The sequence below is a fragment of the Rousettus aegyptiacus genome, unplaced genomic scaffold (genome assembly GCF_014176215.1).
Source record: "Rousettus aegyptiacus isolate mRouAeg1 unplaced genomic scaffold, mRouAeg1.p scaffold_m13_p_12, whole genome shotgun sequence".
NCBI lineage: Eukaryota > Metazoa > Chordata > Mammalia > Chiroptera > Pteropodidae > Rousettus > Rousettus aegyptiacus.
In genome coordinates this window covers 13,062,248-13,081,057 of record NW_023416287.1, presented here as the reverse complement: position 1 = coordinate 13,081,057, position 18,810 = coordinate 13,062,248, and the positions used below count along the sequence as shown (strand labels likewise).

Sequence of the window (18,810 nt, the reverse complement as noted above, 5' to 3'; positions counted from 1 at the left end):
TTCGAATAAAACGTTGTCGGACTTCTTTATTAATTAGATTCTTATTTAGAATCATAAACTATGGAACAAATAAAAGCAAAGCTTCTCTGACTGATGGGGTGGTGGGGCCTAGAGCTCCAATCGGTCCCCTGCCCCTCTCGTCACCCCTCATACAGACACCCCGCAGGCCAAATGGGGGCTCTCTGACTACTCCACGGTCGGGTCGCACCTCTGAACCTTTCTTTATGCAGTGCCCCCTACTTTTTCCTACTCAGCAATCCCCTGCAGGTGTTTGGAGATCACCGAATAGGAAGCATGCATAATTATGTGTTCTTTCAGTTAAAAAATGTTCACTGAGGGTTATCCATGCTCAGCCTTGTGTTAGGCACTAGGAAGGTGGAAATAAAAACCGCAGTATCTATCTTTAGAACTGCTCATGGTTTAGTTGGAGAGGCTGGCTCTTAAGTGAATAATTCTATTAAAGGGCATAAAGGAGTGTCGGCTAACCCCATCTGGGGAGAGAAGAAATCGGAGAAGGCTTCCTGGAAGAGGCGATACCTGACCTGAGTCTTGAAACATATTACTAGTGAAAATAATGGCTAACATTTATTAAGCATAGACAATGTGCTTGCCACTCTCAGAACACCTCAGTGTACTAATTCACTGGATCCTCATGCCAATCCTCACATTGTTATCTCCTTTTCACGGATGAAGAAATCGAGGCTAAGCAAAGTTAAGTAATATACCCAAGGTCACACAATTAGTAAGCTGTTGGGCTCCACAGCCTGCCCCCCCTAAGCATTATGGTACGCCGATGCCTGAGTGTTACGCAGGTGTAGAGGTGGAGGGAATCTTAGTCTGAGGGGCAGCACGGGGAAAGCATGGGGACAGGAAATAGCATGATACGTGCACAGAATCACAAACAGCCCAAGGCAAACTCCAGAGGAGAGTGGAAGACAGGCAGGGACGGACAGCAGGATCGGGGGTGGGAAGCTGGGCGGGTGCTGGATGCTGCGGGGCCCTGGTTTCCACTTTCGGGGCTTTGGACTTTATCCCAGAGGCACTGGGGAGCTATAGGGAGGTTGCCCATATGGTCGCACAGAAGGGACAGTGCACCAGGCTTGCATTTTAGGAGGACCACTCGGGCTGCTATGTCGAGGATGGATTTGGGTGGGTGTGTTAGGGGCCGTGTACAGGGCACGATTGGTGCCCATCCAGATCCCATTTCCTAAGCCAGTGCACCCTCCTCCTCCCTGCCCCCTAGCTACTCTGAGTCTTGGCTGCAGACATCTCACACTTACCCTTCTTCAGAGAATTGCTCTCAGCCCAACAGGCACCACCTCTCTTGGGTGGGGCAGGCAGCTGGCATTCAGTGACTGAGAGGGGTGTGAGAATGACTGACTGACTCTGTCAGCCCACCTAGGACTGAGGCGTTTCCCAGGATGCAGGACCTTCAGTGCGAAATTTAGGATGCTCCTGGGCAAACCAGGATGATGGGGTACCGTAACGGTGAACGGCTGTACGAAAGACCTCTTGCCTCAAGAAGGGATCCACTGTGTGGTACGATTCGTACCCCAGTGGGATCGGGCTGACGCCGGTCTCCAGCTGAGACTACACTATTGCTCTGCTCCTTCCTGTGCCCCGTTCTGCCTTCCCCAGGCCCCTTCTCTTCAGAGTTCTCCCTCAAATGCATCATCAAAGGGACAGATGGCTCTGCCTCTCAGAAACCCAAACTAAGACACAGCAATTCTAGAGGCTGAGAGCCCTGTGAGCAGGGTGCTGGAGAGTCCGGCCGGGCAGGAGTGAACAAAGGCTTGGGTTAAGGCACTGACCAACGGGTAGAAGAAGGAGAAGAGAAACGTTTCAAAAATACTTGGAGTTTTTCACTCCATACTCTGAATCAACTCAGCCCCGGGAAGCCCTTGTTCAAGCCCTCACCATTTGCACTGTGACTATTTACCGAGTCCCTGAAGGGACTGTGCTCTCTTCAAGGGCTAACACTGCTTCCTGTTTGTTATTTCTGAGTCTCTGGCTTAGGAACTGATTTTGAGCTCGTAACCCAGACAGCGTTTGCTGAGTGCCCGCCTTCATGCTTTGGAGAGGCCAGCTGAGTTAATTCTCTGAGGCCCATTGGGTCTTTCAAGGGTGTCTTCCTAGGGGTAATATCTTCCCTGATGATTGTTTGAAAGAAAAACAAAAAGACAATCAGAAAAAGACTATGAGTCCTCAACCTGCTGAACTGATTACAATTTTCCAAGGCCTCCCTGCTTAGGTTCTGGGTGCCAAGATGGGCTGCCACGTCCCCAGCCACCCAGCTCATTCTCGGCACTAACTGTACATGTGGTAGATCAGACGGGTGCCCCACCCAGATCCTCTTTGTTGGGCTGCTAGTGATTTATAGATGCCCCTTTTTCTGGACAAGGGCCTTCAGCTGATAGGAGCCGGCTCACCCTGAAAGTTACCCCTCAGCTCCTGACTGGGGCAAGGGGGCCCACTCTATGGTGCTGTTTATGCTCCAGAAGCCCCCCTGAATCGGGCCTAAGCTAGAGTTACCCTTCCTCTTCTGCTCCCCTCTCTTATAAGTTTCTTTCGAGAGTGGTCCCTTGATATACCATCTGCATCTGAATCTTTGTCGCAGGCTCTGCTCCGAATGAATCTGACCTAAGGCCATACTGACGTACCTGCAGTTTTTCCCCCTTGCAGTGGAGGGCACCCTTCCCTCCTGGCTCTTCACCTGAGTCTGCATACACAGGCCCTTAGGAGCATGAGAGTTGCAGGGGGCGCTGCCAGGAGCAAGCCGTGTGTCCTGCACCACAACCCTACCCGTAGGAACGGCACTGTGTGCGGGCCAGCTTTGGCCCTCACGAGGACTTACCAAACCCCAGTGGCACAGAAGACCTGAAGTCCCCGGTGCTGCTGCACCCTCAGGCCTGTGGCCACTTGGTCCATGAATGCTGTTGCTTTTAGAAAATGGTAGCTATGGTATAGTGGAAGTGACAATAAAGTGTGAGCCAGGAGCTGACGTGGGAATCCTGGTTCGGCTGCCTTGCAGCTGGGCAACTTTGGGCAACCGACGTCAGTGCTCTGTGCCTAACATTGTTTCACCTGCATAATGGGAGTAATAATAGTATCCACCTCAAGGAGTTGTTGGGAGGATTAAATGAGTTAATTTATGCAAGGCATTTAGAAACACACTTGGTTTAGTAAGTGCTCAATAAATGTCAGCTATAATTATAATAGTAATGATATCATAACAATGGTTATATAATGATTAAATTATAACTTTGATAATAATAATAATAATAATAATAATAATCTGCAATCTCATTCTTGCTCCAGCTCCTGCTACCCTGGCCTCCTTTCTACGCCTAGTATTTCTCAACCCCGACGATATTGACATTTTGGGCTGGATAATTCTTTGTTGTTGGGTGCTGGGCCGTTCCGTGCATTGCAGGATGTCCATCAGCATCTGTGGCCTCCACCCATAGGTGCCAGTAGCACCCCTCCTTCCTCTGTTTGGACAAATAAAAACGTCTCCAGGTATTTCCAAAGGCCTTTTATGGGATAAAATCACCCCAGTTGAGAACCATAGGCCTAGAATATGCCCAAATTTTCAATTTTTTTGACAGTGCATGTTTCTTTTCCTTTGCCTGGAATACTATTCCTCCCACCCTTCCTTGGCTGGCTCCTTCTCAGCCTTCGCTGTCTGCCTGAATGCCTCCTCCTCCAGGAGGCCCTCTCTGACCACCTCACCTTCCTGTCTCCACTCATGGGATGTTTCTTTCATGGCTTTGATCACCCGGTATTATTCTTCCATTTATTTGTCTGTCGAATTCTGTTTATCCCTCTTGCTGGAGGTGGGGTCCTTTGAAATGGGATCCACACCTAACTTGATTGCTGCTCTCTTCCTGATGCTGAGCACAGGATGGGAGGGAGCATACCCTCGCTCACTGTGGGTCCTGAATGCACAAACGAGCTGAAGCGCTGAAGTCCCCAGTGTATGGGCTGCCCGCGGGCATAGGGAAGCTTACCTTCTGGACCGTGAAGGTGCGTATGACATATTCTGCCAGGGGCTCCGTTTCAATCAGGGTGACTTTAATGTCTCCATAGACCTCTGTGTCATCCGGCCAGTATCGCACACACTTCACCTGCGAGGAAGGACAGAGGCGAGGACATGTAAGCAGGTGGCTGAGTGTGAGCAGCCACCTCCTCTGGCCTTCCCGTTCAAATAAACCCAAGGGTGACTTTGGTAGAATTTCGGTCCAAGGGGTTTTCAGCTGGCCAGGGATCTTCAAAGTACACAGGCCAAGCTCACTCCCAGAGGAATCGGAGCCATTAGAAACAATGGTAGCATCTTCTCTTGCAGAGCTCCTTATAATTTTCAAATCTATTATCACACTAAGTGACCCAATAGATCCAGGTGAGATAGGCAAGTGGTGGTATTCCCCAATTTAGAGATGAAAATAATACTCAAGTTTGGAGGTTGGGTGACTTGTCCAAGGTCACGCGGCCAGTTTTCTACCTTTGGCATCTGAGTGGTATCAGCTGAGCAGAGATGAGAATAAAAGGTGGGAGGTAGTGAGGAGGTCGAAGCAGAAGTGGCTGGGGGTGGGGCATTACTATTAAGAGCTGGTAGTCGGGGGCTGGAAGGAGAAAGGCTCTTGGTTGGGATCAAAGACTGGAAGGCGCTGGGCTCAGAGGGAAGACCTGGCCACTGCTCTCTGCCCGGGCAGTGGGTGCAGACGCTGTGAACAAGCCATTCCCACATTTGACTCTAAGTCACACTCCGCCGAGAGAAAGAGATCATCATTTTCCCCTTAAAAGAACAAAAGCATTACCATTCCGGGGGACGCAGCACGGCCTAGAGTGGCATTTCCCACAGTGTGTTCCGCTGGGTGCTAATAGGTGTTAGGTAAAAAAAAAACAAGAAACAAAAAACAAACAAACAAAAGGTTTTGTGGTCAAATGAGTTTGGGAAATGCTGGGTTAAACAAAGTTATTAAACAGGCCACTTTGCTACAGGACTACTCGGCTGGTTTAACATGCTAATGCTAATGTGTTTTTTGATTCTCCAAAAGGGGCAAAGAGTACACAGCATTTCCCAAACGTATTTAACCATGGAACCCTCTTCTCACTAAGCATCCTGCAGACTAGCATCCCATGGAACCCACTTAGGGAAACGCTGGTAGTGCACAACAAGCTTTGGAGACAGATGGATGCATTGCTTTGTTCTAACACTCAGCAGTTGTGCAGCTTCCAGAAAGTGCTGGAACCTCTCTGAACCTCAGCTTCCATTGATGACGCTAGCTGCCACTGACCACTTACTATGTCTAACACGGTTTACTATGGCTTTTTACAAATACTTCGTGTATATTATTTTAATTACTATCACTACAACCATATGAAGTAGATACCATTATTATCCCCATTTTACAGATGGGGAATCAGAAGGACCAGAAGGCTAAGGAAATTGCTCAAAGCCAGCTGCTAGGAAGGGATGCAGCCAGGATGCAAAGCGAGGGCGTCTGATTAATTACCAGGAACACACTGTCTCACACGATTGTGAGATAAAATGAAGTAATGTACAATAGGATCTGGCACAGTGCTTGGCTCGTAGCAGCAATTCCATTAAAAGACTGCTCTCCTGTTTCCTCCCCAAATCCAAATGAAATCCATGATCTATCCGTCAAGGGGACCTATCTCCAGCGTGGGATGTTATAGAAGAAGCTGGGACTTGTCTCTGAATTCTTAAATCCTGGGTTGGCTTTTTGTCCACAGAAGCCACAGCCTGGGCCTCAGTCTCTAGGGAGTAGTCCCAAGTAGAGAGACCGTGAGTGCTAGAATGAGAGTCGAGAGTTGGAGGTCATGCCCAGCTTCTGGCTGGGTGACTTCAGGATGGTTAGTCTACTCCTTTGGTCTCTTTCCCCATCTGTAAAACTGAGGAATTGGGGAATGGACTAAATAAGAGCGAACTCAAGGATAAAGTCTCTCCTGGCCCTAAATTCTTATTAGGCTATGACATGTCCACAGACCTTTATTGGATTATGACTCACAGCCCAGATTCTCCCTTTCCCATTATCTTGGAGGCTGCCGCCATTATTTTAATGGATTATCTATCTGGTTCTTGCCAAAACAACAACTTACCTGCCCCTTCCTCAGTTAGCTAATACATAGATAGGCCCTCTTAATTCTACTGTGTGTGTGCAGTGTGCCTATAAACTCAGCAGCCCACCCACCCACATGCCACAGTTTACCAAGTAAGTAACAGCAAGCTGAGACTAGCAGCCCCGTTTCTAAGTCTGAGGAGTAGCTGAGGACCACATAGGAGAAAGTCGAGATAGGGCAGAGTGGGAGGCCGAGGCCTGAACTCTGAAGAATATGGAGGTTTAGAGATCAGGAAGCAAAGGTTCGAATGCTGCTGGGAGGTTGAATACGATGAGAAGAGAGAAGTGGCTGCTGGACTCGTCAACATGAAGGATGCTGGTGATGTTCACAGCATCGCTGTGGGTGGAATGAAGGGAGGAGCAACACTGGAGTGGGCAGAAGAGAACGGGAGTGAAGACACAGAACCTGTGTGTGAGTCTTAGCATTTGGCAGAAAAGTAGGGACAAGAGAGCCATTTTTGTTCGCCTGTTTTATATGTTTAAAGGGGAAGGTACTCAGGATGTTTGTGTACAAACATCTAGCAATGAGAAAGAGAATTGTTTTTCAAGTGAGCGAGGAAATGAGAAAATTCTTGAGTGGAATCCGTGATTCAAGGCACTGGGATTGCCTTTGAAAGGGCAAGAGTCACTTCTTCCCTAGTATTAGGCCGAGCCACAAGAGACGGCTGGAATTCTACCATTTGGGGTCAACAAAAACAGCCATTTTTATGGTTCGACCTGATAATAGAGGGAAAGAATGAGAAGATGGTTGTAGAAGCAAGCAGGATGGCAGCTTCGTGGTGTGACGATGACAGAGTTCATGTCTGGTGGCTTTAAGTTCCCCGAACTACATGAGATGATGTCATCGACAGAGGGTGAAGGTGGAGAAAGAAATGAGGAGGGTTTGAAGGGAAAGGACATTCCCTGAGTATCAAATGGGAGTGAGGATTTCTCCTTCATAGGTGGCCGTGAGGGCGAAATATTGGACAGGAGGCACTTGGCACAATGCGCGAAACAGGGACATGCTCGGGAGGGCAACGCCAGCATCCTCCATCCAGGTAACTGCAGGAGGGGCTTACCCTGCCCACTTCCACGAGGTTTGTGACCATGACGATGCTGGCTGAGTTCTCCTGCCAGATCATTCTCCAAAAGTCCTTTACGGTCTCTTGCATTGGACCTGCCAACAGAGAAGGTGACAGGGTCAAAGACTGGAAGTGCCCAGAAGCTGCCAAGGTCAGTGAAGACTCCACGTGGAGGAGCAAGAGTGTGGCCAGGGGATTCTCTCCGGGACACCCACGTAGCTGAGGCTGGGACCCGAGGCATGGGAGGTCAGTGTATGGATAAGAAAACCACTTTCCAAACTTGCAAGGTTTGTAGCTTCCACTGTCCCCTTGCTTGTCCTCCTTCTCAGACCTTTTCCACCATAAACCCCATTTTAACCCTGACCCATCACCTTATCTGGACAATATTATGGGTTAATAATATAGCTTAGGAGAATTTTCCTACAAATCGGGTTTCGGAACCTCAATGAGAGACAGGGAAGAAATTGGGGTAGGGAGGGTGGGAGGCCGGAGAGCTGCCAGGAGCCAGATGCTGAGGGGACAAACAGAAGATGCCCAGTCTTGAACTTGACAAATGCTAGAAGCATTCATCTGGAGCCCAGAGAGAAAGGGAAAAAGAGTAGACAAGAAATGAGAGTGAATCTGAGAATCCAAAGCAATTTCCTTGGAAATTTTTCTTTTGAAGTCCTGGGCCTTCATCAATTATAAAAGTATAAAGCTAATGTGTGTATTTGATATAAAAATTTGAATGTTATTTTTCTGTGTGTGTGTGTATATATATATATGTATGTATATATGCACACACATATATACATATATGTGTATGTATGTATATGTATATATTTACTATTGTATGAATTTTCTCATGCCCTTAGGAATTCTTACTAAGCATATTTTTCATAGCTGCATAACTTTCCACAATAGGGAAATATCACACTTTAACTAATCTACAAGTGGTTAGGCACTTAAGATTTTTCACTTTTTTCCAATTACAGATAACACCGGGAAGACTATCTTTATACGTGTCACTGCCCACATACATAATTATCCACAGGCTTTCCTCCCAGAGGGTTGAGAGGCATGATCGTCTTTCAGCCTGTGATGGCATACTGCCAAGTTGCTTTCTAGGACAACTGGCTCCTTCTCTCTTCTGGGCACACATCATTGAGGAGATAAGGCACCATTAGCTCCACTTCTGGGTCGTGGATATCAATGGCACCCATGTGAGGCTGATGTTTTTGGTGTATCCAGCCTGACCATTTCCTAAGACACCTCTTTCTTCTCTCACTCATGTCCCTTCCCCCTAGAGCTGAACTTATCACCTCCTTCCTTCTCGAACAAACAAGTGGACAATCTCAAGACCTCTGCAGGCTCTCCAGCCCTACTCCTGTGTGGCTTCTTTGCTGGCAGAAGCTCATTCTTCCCCTCCAGTGAAGGGTAAGGGCTCTTTAGAGAAAAAGGAGGGCACTTACCTTGAGTTGCAATGTAGTGTCGAGGTCGGTGGTATCCCTGGATAACAGAGAAAAGCACAGTGAAGAGCGTCCTATCAAAGCTCACGAACAGCATAACGGCATTCTTTCCAGAATATGACTTCCTCATATGCAAAATGAGAATAGCATCAGATATTTCCCAGAGAAGAGGCAAAGATTAAATAAGATAATGCATATAAATTGCTTAGTAAATCACTAAACATTAGCTATTGCTATGTTACTATAGTTGGAAGGTGCCCATATAGGATCACCTTGGAGCCAGTGGACTGGGAGCAAAAATCGAGTGGGCATCACTTATGCGCATGCACCCAGAAAGAGACAGAGAGGGAATTTTCAGGTTTCTGTGGGACATCGACTGCCAAAAAAAGTCTTTCCTGAGCCATGATTACACGCAAAGCACTGTGCAAAGCCCCGCAGGACACCTGAGAGAAAAAAATAATTGTATTGTTGGCTCCTTGCATTAATGACGATTAGGAAAAGAAAATTGGAACAGGTGCTACATTGCCTCTGTACACAACATGGCCGGGCTTGGAACTGAAACCTTGTTCACTGGGGAAGACCCCTGGAGGTGTGACCTAGAGACTGATAAAGCCACTTTCTGATTCTGAGAATCAGCCAGTTTCTGATTTCCGTGTACGTTTTAGAATAGTCTGATAGGCCCTGCTGGGCTCTGGTGCCCCATAATCCTAATCACTGGGGAAAAGGTGGAAGATGATCTTCTCTTTCGCCTGGACATGACCCCTTTCTTGTTACAGAGCAGTCTAGCATATTAGGTAGGAGTTCAATTTTTGGAGAGAGATCTGCATTTAGTACATAACGTTGAATGTAATTAGCATTTACTGAATGAATAAGTGACTGAATAAATGGATGGATAAATTAAAAAGAAAAAACACAGATATCAATCATGGAAGCGGTTGGTGGAGAGGTTGCTGACAATCTTGAAATCCATTTTCCTTTATGATTAACCATCTTAGGAGAAAATAAGTCCCCCAGTTTGATGAATACCTATTTTTGCGTTAAGCATTGGTCATCACTCTTTCTGCCCCGCTGAGGGAGATGAGTGGCATCGAGACTCCATTCTTCAGGAATTAAGCCAAAATTGCTATCCATGTGGTATATGGTGAAAGAGATATAGCATTTCTGAAATTCTGGACCCACTTTCAGACTCAGAGACTAGTCTGAGTTCCCCGCGCACTTCTTTAACTCAGTCTTCCCCTTGCTCCATAAATCTTTAGTACCTTTGAATTACTGGGCATTTCTAGTAATGCTTGGGTTGACTGTCAGTTCCAACCCAAGGCCAATATCATCACCAGAACTTTGTGTTCACCACTCCACCTAACTCTCTGAGTGGTCTTATCTTCTTAGTGAGATTGTCATCTTCTTGGGGACAAACACTGCCTCCTAAGTTTAAAAAAAAATTTTCATAGAGCCTAGTACAGTGTGAAACTCAGAGCAATGCCCAATAAATAAGCTGTTGAGGGTACAACTAGAAAGGCAGTACAGCATGGTAGTTATGTGTGCAGACTCTGGACCTCGCTTCCTGGGTTTGAATCCTGGCTGTGCCCCTTATAGGCTATGAGGTCTGGGGCAAGTTCCTTAGACTCCTTATGCCTCAATTGATTTTTTTGCTGCTATATGAGGCTAATCGTATTTACATGACAGCATTGCTGTTAGAATTAAATGAGTTACTACATAGCAGTTACTATATGCCAGGCACTATTTTAAGATTTAACATATGTCTTTGCTATTATTTTATTGTTTCTCTGGTAAACATCTGTTGAGTGCCTACCACAACTAAAAGTCTGCACTGGTAGTCCTGAGATGGTAAGCCCTCCTCCCCTCTGCTCCCCTGCTCTGCCCATTGGTGTAGTAACTGAGCTCTTCTCTGAGACATGGGAGGTAGGAAGGAAAGTGAGAGGTACAAAGAGCGATCTGTTCTTACGAGTGAAGATGGACAGGGTTTCCCAGGTTCACGGGAAGCATTAGACTCTGGAAGTTTTCTTGATTAGGTTTGGGAACAGAAAATAGTACTGACCATATAAAAAGATACGGTTTATCAAGCTCACTCTCTTCAGTCATCCCACCATTACTTCTTACAGTCCTGGCACCAGATTCCTGCTGGCCTCCCTGCCTCCAGTCGGATGCTGCATCCCATCTGCTTCCTGCCACAGTGAACTTCCCAGTGCACATCTAATTATGCTACTTCCCCACAGAAGAGCCTGCGATGGTTCCCCATTGCCTGCATAGTGATGTCCAAATGCCTCGGCTCGGGACTAATCATCCGCCTCCATTCTCATCTTCAGCCTCATTTCCAGTCGCCCCTCTGTTCTCCTCCCACAAACACATGCAGCCTACGTCCCAGCTTCCCACACTACAAATGAGACCTCCTTCCTCCTGAGCAATCCTGCAGGGCTTTGTATATGCCCAGTGGACACACTTACAATATGTGCTCCACTTAATTTTTTGTGCTTTTCTCCAGAGCTGGGTACAGTGTTCAGCAGAGGCTGCTTGGTGGCATACAGGAAGAAATGTGTCTTTGAGGTGAGGTTGGGGCATGGGTCAGAAGAGGAAAGACCCTCTGGAAGAAACTGATTTAGAAGAGTCTAACATGCTTGAAATTGGATGAAATTCTGAGCAAGAAATTCACATTTTAATTGTGAGTTTAAATGATTTGGGTTCACTAGCTTGTTCATTCATTGGTTCTCTCGGTCATTCAAAATTCAACCAACAGGTATTAACTGAGCATCTACTACTATGTACAAGGCACTAGATATAAAAAAATTAACCAGATGGATGTGGGCTCTGCCTCTGAGCAGCTTATAGACATCAATAAACAGGGTAGAGGAAGATGTGGGTCTCTGTGGGACTCTCGTGGAGAGCTGACTCAGCCGAGGAGGCCAGAGGAGTGTCCTTGGAAGTCGTGCTGGTCCAACTGGCCTCGTAAACCAAGTTTGGACATCCCAGCATCCCCCTGATTCCCATCTCGCCCCTCAGCAATAGTCTCAGGTTCCCTACCACTCTTACTCTGGCTCCCCACTGGTTTTCTTGTTCTCCTTCAGAAACAGCAATCATGTTTCCATCTAGAAGAGGAGTCCTCAACCCCTGGGCTGTGGACCGGTACCTGTCCGTGGCCCGTTAGGAACAGGGCCACACAGCAGGAGGTGAGCAAAGTTTCTTCTGTATTTGCAGATGCTCCCCGGCACCAGTTCCACCTTAGATCATCAGGTATTAGATTCTCATTGGAGCACCGGTCCCTGGTGCCCAGAAGGCTGGGGACCATTGATCTAGAGGGCAGAGCACTGGCCATTCCCACTGCCTGCTGTGTGTGCCCCCAGCTGACCGAGTGGTTTGCTTTCTCCCTCCTTCCAGGCTTCTCCCTGGTTGTCAGTTGCCTCCCCAGGGAGCCCTTTCCTGACCACCCTGTCAGCCTCTTTCTGCTTTCTCCGGTTTACCTTTTTTAGGGAACTTATCACCAAATGGCATAATGGTCTTTGCTTATTGACACGCTCATTGTCTGTTTCCCCAGTCGAATGAGAGCTCCAGCAGGTAGGGCTGTATGGGCCTTGCTCATGGCTGTGCCCCGAGCCCAGAGACATCTATCTGCCTGGGCCACCGGACTTAATAAGTGCATATCGAATGCGTGCGTTGCATGCTGCCTCTGAGTAAAGAGACCCTATCTGGCCTCCAAGAACCCACACAGTCTCCAAAGAGAAAACATTCTAACCACGAGCGAGATGCCTCAGCAGTGGTGATAAAAGGAAATGAACTGCTCGATTGGGGTGCCTCTGGGACTTGCCAGGAGCTGGTACAGGAAACTTCCTAACCTTAAAAGAATTTCGAGTTCATTTAAGTCGCACCTATACAGCATGCAGATCAACTGCCGCCCAGCACTGAGCCTGCCTCCATCTGCCTGTGAGCAATGGGAGAGAGGTTTGCATCCAAAACGCATTTATCTCACTCCGCACTCATGCATCTGTTCCTTACTGGGGACCCAGATACGATATTTATTTCCAGACCGGTAATTTATAACAGATTCAAGTGGCCAATACATTCTCGGGTCAGCGGAAAACCTGCCAGCAGGATAGTTGAGACGGTAGAAGAATCACGGCCTCTGGAGGCAAAGACAAGACTGGCCTCATCGAGCTCATTATCCAAATGGAGTCATTTTAATGGATCGTCGAGATACAATTGTGAACAAATGACTCTATTGAGATCAGTAAGTTCTGTAGAGCAGGGGTCCTCAACCCCCCACCCTGGCTGCAGACCGGGACCGGTACTGTGGCCTGCTAGGAACCAGGCCACACAGCAGGATGTGAGCAGCGGGCAGTGAATGAAGCTTCATCTGTACCTGCAGCTGCTCCCCAGGGCCAGTATCGCCGCCTCAGCTCCACCTCAGATCATCAGGCATTAGATTCTCAAAGGAGCACCAGTTGCTAGTGCCAAAAAGTTTGGGGAATGCTGCTTTAGAGAGCTGGGAGGATTTTAGCTGGGGCGCGGACCGAGACAAAGGGGTGAGGGCTAGATAGCTATCTAGAGTATTGACCTGCCAGGAACCCCCATAGAAACCCCAGGAATGATAACTCTCGGGGGTATATAGTAGGTTCACAATGAATGACATTCTCCTTCTCTCCAGCCCTATTGGTAACACTGTGCCAGGAGGCGCTTGCACACGGCGTCTTCCTCGTCCCTCTATTATCCTGCTCTTCCCTTGCACGCTGCTCTGCTCTGTGCTGTGGGAGGCTGAGCTGCGTGGATCACGCCCCCTATGCCCATGCCTTCCGGCTCCGAGGTGGGTCTGGTCAATGGGAGCAGACGCAGACCCTCAGAGGCTACGGGGCGCTTAGGGTGTATGTTCTCTTAGCTTTCTCTCTGTCGGGTCCCCATGGGTTGGTCTTTACTCTATCGAAGGCTACAGCTCATACCAGGAGGCCCTCTCCTTATAGCTCCTCTCTCCCCTTTCTAGGCCTGGAGCTCCCTGCTGTTGCTAGCCTGGGGACACTGGGCCCCACCCTGTTGGTTTCCCTTACTTGATCCTGTTCTCACACTTATCGCCCTCTCCAGGCTACTCCCTTTGAGTAAACATCCATTTCCTAATGGGATCCTGACAGATAGATACTTTTCTTTGTCAGTTATCACATTCTCAGGGGGTGGCATTATTATCCCATTGTACAGATATCAGAACAACTAGATAATTCACCTGAAATCATACAGTTAGTAAGCAGAACTGCCTGGATTCAACAAGCCCTACAGAGACTGAATTCATGACTTTGGTCCTGTGAACTCTTAACTCTAACTGCTGAGATCCAGCACAGAGCCCAGTGTCACATATTAAGACAGCTTCTAGCAGAGGCTGTTTGGCCACTCTGTGCAACTTACTCCTTAATGAGAGGGGCAGAAAGCTGAGGTGTGTCCATGGTGGGCAGAGGACTGGATTCTAGCGGTGTGTCCCTGAGCAGGGCTCTTTACCTTGACCCCTGGTTTCTTTTTCTACAGGCTTGTGAATGCATTGGAACAACAAAACCTGGTAGAAAGGGCAGGCATTACTAGTATTGATGTTGTAGAGATTCACTTGCATTTACAGCAATTTCATTTGTTGTCTATAAAATACCAAAGCGCATCTTGGCTCTGACTACAGTCAGATGCTTACTCACCTTTGGATTGAGTATCTACCTAGAAAAATGATTTTTGCTGGAGGTTACCACTCAGATGACAAATGCCAGGTACGGTGACTTGGCCCAGCAGACCCGACGTGGGCCATGACACTCTGGGCTGCCACATCCACTCAATTGTAGACAAGGCCAAGGGGAAATGGAAGGAACAAACTCAATCTGGTTCAGCGCATGCTGACCCAGCCCCAGTATATGCTGGGTGCGAGGTGGGGAGAAGCAAGAGGAAGGGCCCTGGACTGGGGATCATTTGGGTCTGGTTCACTGCCTGGTTCTGCCGCTGACCAGGTGCATGGCCTTAGACAACCTTTATAATCTCTTTAAATCTCGACTTCTCTCTCTGAAAAATGGGGGTGATTGCCTATCGCGGAGGGCTATTGAGAGGTCTTGATAAATGGCCTAATTTAAAAGCACCCATCATAGGGGTCAAGAGCGACTCATTTCGAGCCACTGGCTGTTGTCACTGCTGTACTGCTGTTATTAAAGCCAGCAGGACATGATGGGGGAGGCACCCCAGATCAGACTCCTGCTCGCTTCTCTCTCATCTCCTAGCAGTGTTATCCTGGATACCTTACATAACTGAGACAGCCTCAGCTTACTCACCTGAAAATGGGTAGTAAAGGCACTTCTTTTGTGAGGTTGTGGTACTAGTGAAGGTAACGGTGCTACACGAGAGGTGATCAATAATTCTTAGGTTACTATCAACACTTCTTGTGTGGCTCACTCTTTCTCATTGGCTAAGGCAGCACTGTGTCACTTCCTTCAGGAAGTCCTCACGGACTACCCCATCCCCATCATGAGGCTTTGATTTTCCTTTATGTTCTTATAGGCCCTGCTCTGTCAGGGACTCTTTTCTAATATGACCCCCTCTCCAGACTTGAATCCCTTATAAGGTCTGTATTTCTAGCTTACTGTGGAGCATCTGCTCCGTGTTTGCAAAATGAGTACAAATGCATGTGGGAAAGGCTGAAGGTGTGATGGGTACTCAGAGTGCCTTGCTCCAGACTGGAGACAGGTTGTTCAGAACTGGCCATCTCCTGTGACCTTTCCTGGAAGGGCCAAGGTGGCAGAGACCGTGTCGATCTCGACTGTGACTGAAGCTCCAGCCTCAGTTTCTGGGCACATGCAGGCCCTCTGACAACCAAAGCCCAGGTGGGGAACTAGAAACCGCTCTAGGTGTTTCAACCAGAGGGAATTCAGTATGGGGGGTTCGTTATGCAGGTGATGGAGGAGCTGAGCTGCCGAACAGGGAGCAGTGGGGCAACCCAGAGATCGCCCACAGCGGGAGGCTGTGACCAGCCCTAGAACTAGTGCCTGATGGGAGACAGAGAAGCTGCCAGAGCCCAGGAGCTGGGTCACCTGGCAGAAGCTAGAAATCTGATGGGCCTGTCTGATGGAAGCTGGAGCCACAGGTGGGGTGCAGCCACCGCTGGAGCTGCCACCCAAGGAAGCCAGGGAGGAGAAATACGCTGGCTGGCGTCTCCCTTCCTTTCACCTTTCCATCTCCCATTAGCGCCTCCTTTGAAGGAGTCAGCTTGCTTTCCTTCCTGCATCACACACACACACACACACACACACTCGTCACAGTGTAGACCTGAGAGCAAACAGACAACCAACACGAGGCTCAATAAATGTTTGCTGAATTAACGAATCATCTGGTTCAGCCTTGGATTATGGGGAATTCAAAAGCATGCCACAGCATTTTATAGCTTGTCTGTAAAAACACCTGAGAGGCAGAGAAGCCTAGGTGGATCTCTGAGACATTTGTCACGGCTCTTGGACTCCCAGCTGAGGTCCCGAGAAGCCTGGCTTGTTACACTGGGATGCCCATCTGGCCGCAGGGGCCATGCTCCCCCTTTGCAAAATATCCCACTTCCACAGGCACCCATCTTGGCTCCTGTTGTATTTAGGCCCTTCCTCAACAGTCTCTGAAATACTGAAGCAACCCCTTTTCTACATGCATGTCCTATTCTCAGTCTCTTTTCCCTTTGATCTCTCTTACCTCTGGTGATAGATAAGCCATCCTAATGTTCAGCTCTGAACCAATCACCTCCTTGATCAAAACCTTTCAAAAGCTTTTTCTTGCCTACAGAATAAAGTCCAACTTCCTAAGCTTGATCATAAGCCATCAGTGATCTAGCGCCAACCTTATTTTCCACTATTCCCATTATGTAGTCTCTGCTCCCGCAAACTGAGCGGCTACATATCTTTGCTTCCAGCTGCTACATCTTGGCTGTGCTGTTCTCTCTAACCAGAGGCTCATCTTTCCCCTCTTTGATTTTAAATTCTACCTGTGCTCGGAGCTTTGGTTAAATTACATTTTGCATTCCTGATGGAAGAAGCAAAATTCCCCCCCCCCATCTTTGAATCCCTGTAGCATTTTATCTGAACTTATGACACTTACCACTTTCTAGTTTGCCCTGGAATTATTGATGCGCACAGCTTATCTTCCTGCTAAGATTTTAGAAAGCAGGACCATGGCTTTTTTAGCTCTAGTTTCCATAGCATCCCGTGTACAGTAGGCACTTTAAAATTTTTGTTGCCTAGATGACTGTACCTTTAGATGAATAAATGAATGGATAAACAGACATATATACAAATGAATTAGCAGGTGAATGAATGAGATTGGTGGTTGTCCTGGGGTTCCTGCAGAGCAGGCTACTCCAGCCAGCCTGAAAGAGGTTGCAGCTTTAGATGGATAATTCACTTGGGTTGCACTAGTTACAAATCAGGGAGGAGCCAGACGCCTCTGCACATGCTCTGGGAAGGCCCTTTCTGGAAGAGAGACTGGGGGACAGGCATACATATCCTGAGTGTGCTGTAGCCAACCCCAGACCCCGGCTGCCCAGCCCCACGAAGACCCTCACATCAATGTAGTTGGCGTTGATGTAGTCAGAATGCGGGTCTCCATCCAGCACCAGCAGCCTCACTCGGGAATGGTCATCTGCAGAGAGGGCAGAAAACAAGGGGATGGGTGATAAGAAGCCTTCAGGTGATGAGCCAGCCCTGCCCCTTTGTTAGAGCCACCATTTATATTAATTTCTGCACACCAGGCATTGTGTTCCTTTGACACAAGGCTCTCTGACTTAACCCCAGCATCACCTTCAGTTATTAACCCATTTACAGACAAGGAAGTTGAGGCTCAGGTATGGGGGAGTGCTATGCTTTAAAAAGGATCTGTATATACTTCTCGTTTCCACCTGCCCTCTGATTCTGGCTTTGTCTACCTGCTTCGCCTGTTTCTTTAAGTCTTAGTGATTTTGTCGTTAAAATGTGAATGGAAATGCTTTCTCCATAGGACAATGCAAGAGACTATATGGAAACGCTCAGGAAGTGAGATGTATTGGATCGGGATTAATATGCTCCATTTTCATGCTTGCTTAAAAATGGCAAATTTACCTATTTTCCACATGGGCACAAATTGCTTTTCTTTTGCCTCTTGGAGTACTGTTGCAAATAGATTGTTGGCCACATATTGTTATCAACACTATCATTCAAGTGAAGCTGACTAAATCATTATAAAAAAAGGTCATTGATAACTAAAAATCGTGTTACAGAGAATATCATTTCAAACACAATTTAGGCATAAACAAGATTTGCAGGTTTTGGTCGATGGCATGTTTACTTCAAATAACACCCAATAAAAGCCATTAAAAAAAAAAAAACGAGTACAGCTGAAGAATCAGGCTCATCCTTTACAATGAATTAAAGCGAGCTCCAGCAAATGAACCGACACACGCAAACGGAACATCCTGGTTGGGTCTGGTTGAGAGGAGGGGCTCAGCTCGCTGTCCAGGTAACTCTGTACGTATCACTGTATGTTGCTGCATCTGCTGGCCAATCCTGCCGACTCTAGGGCAGGGCCGGGGTTTGAAGCAAGTGGGCTGGAGAGTTGTGCATCCCCAAGGGTCCCTGGGGGTCAAGGATGTAGGGTCAGCTTATTCTGTTGGACGTACACAGCACTTTGCTGTTTATGAACACATCTACTACTCCTAACTGGAACCCACCGAGAACAAGGATGTTAACTGTTTTATCCCCTGTTCTGTCTTCTGCATGTCCATGGACTGTAGCCCATGGATGTATAAATGGATTACCTCACTGGACTCTCACAATTATCCTGTGAGAGAAGCAAGATGGAGGATATTAGCCTTTTCTGCACATGGGGAAACTGAGGCTCACATGGACCGACTGGCTACATGGCCAATGGATGGTGGAGCTTGAAAGAGTGGGGTTCTCTTAATTCTGGGTCCAGACACCTGCTTCCAAAGAGGAGTCTAAGTGGATGTTAGAAACCACTTCAAGTGTCCACAGCAGAAGGAATTAATGACAGAGAAAGCAGTTACCTTAAGGTAATGGAAGAGTTGAGAAGCCAAAGAGAAGAAGGTGAAGTAACTCAGAGGTAAGCACCAACGAGGAAACCCAGGGATGGTGGGACCAGAGCTCAGGGACTGGGGACACCTCTGGGAACAGG

The 18,810-nt window shown here is 47.7% G+C and overlaps 1 protein-coding gene across 18 annotated transcripts in view; it reads right to left on the bottom strand.

Moving 5' to 3' along the window:
- The window catches only part of PTPRT (protein tyrosine phosphatase receptor type T), a 918,720-nt gene that overhangs the window by 27,841 nt on the left and 872,069 nt on the right, over window positions 1–18,810 (bottom strand). For 10 of the 18 annotated variants that reach the window (XM_016155891.2, XM_016155890.2, XM_016155892.2 and 7 more), the window contains 5 exons: window positions 17,207–17,283; window positions 8,656–8,692; window positions 7,202–7,299; window positions 4,818–4,877; window positions 4,011–4,127 (listed from right to left, as the gene is read on the bottom strand). In XM_016155891.2, the coding sequence (XP_016011377.1) occupies window positions 4,011–4,127; window positions 4,818–4,877; window positions 7,202–7,299; window positions 8,656–8,692; window positions 17,207–17,283 (389 nt within the window). The remainder of the gene's footprint in view (window positions 1–4,010; window positions 4,128–4,817; window positions 4,878–7,201; window positions 7,300–8,655; window positions 8,693–17,206; window positions 17,284–18,810) is intronic. The other 8 variants (XM_016155894.2, XM_016155900.2, XM_016155898.2 and 5 more) reach the window with 1 other exon arrangement.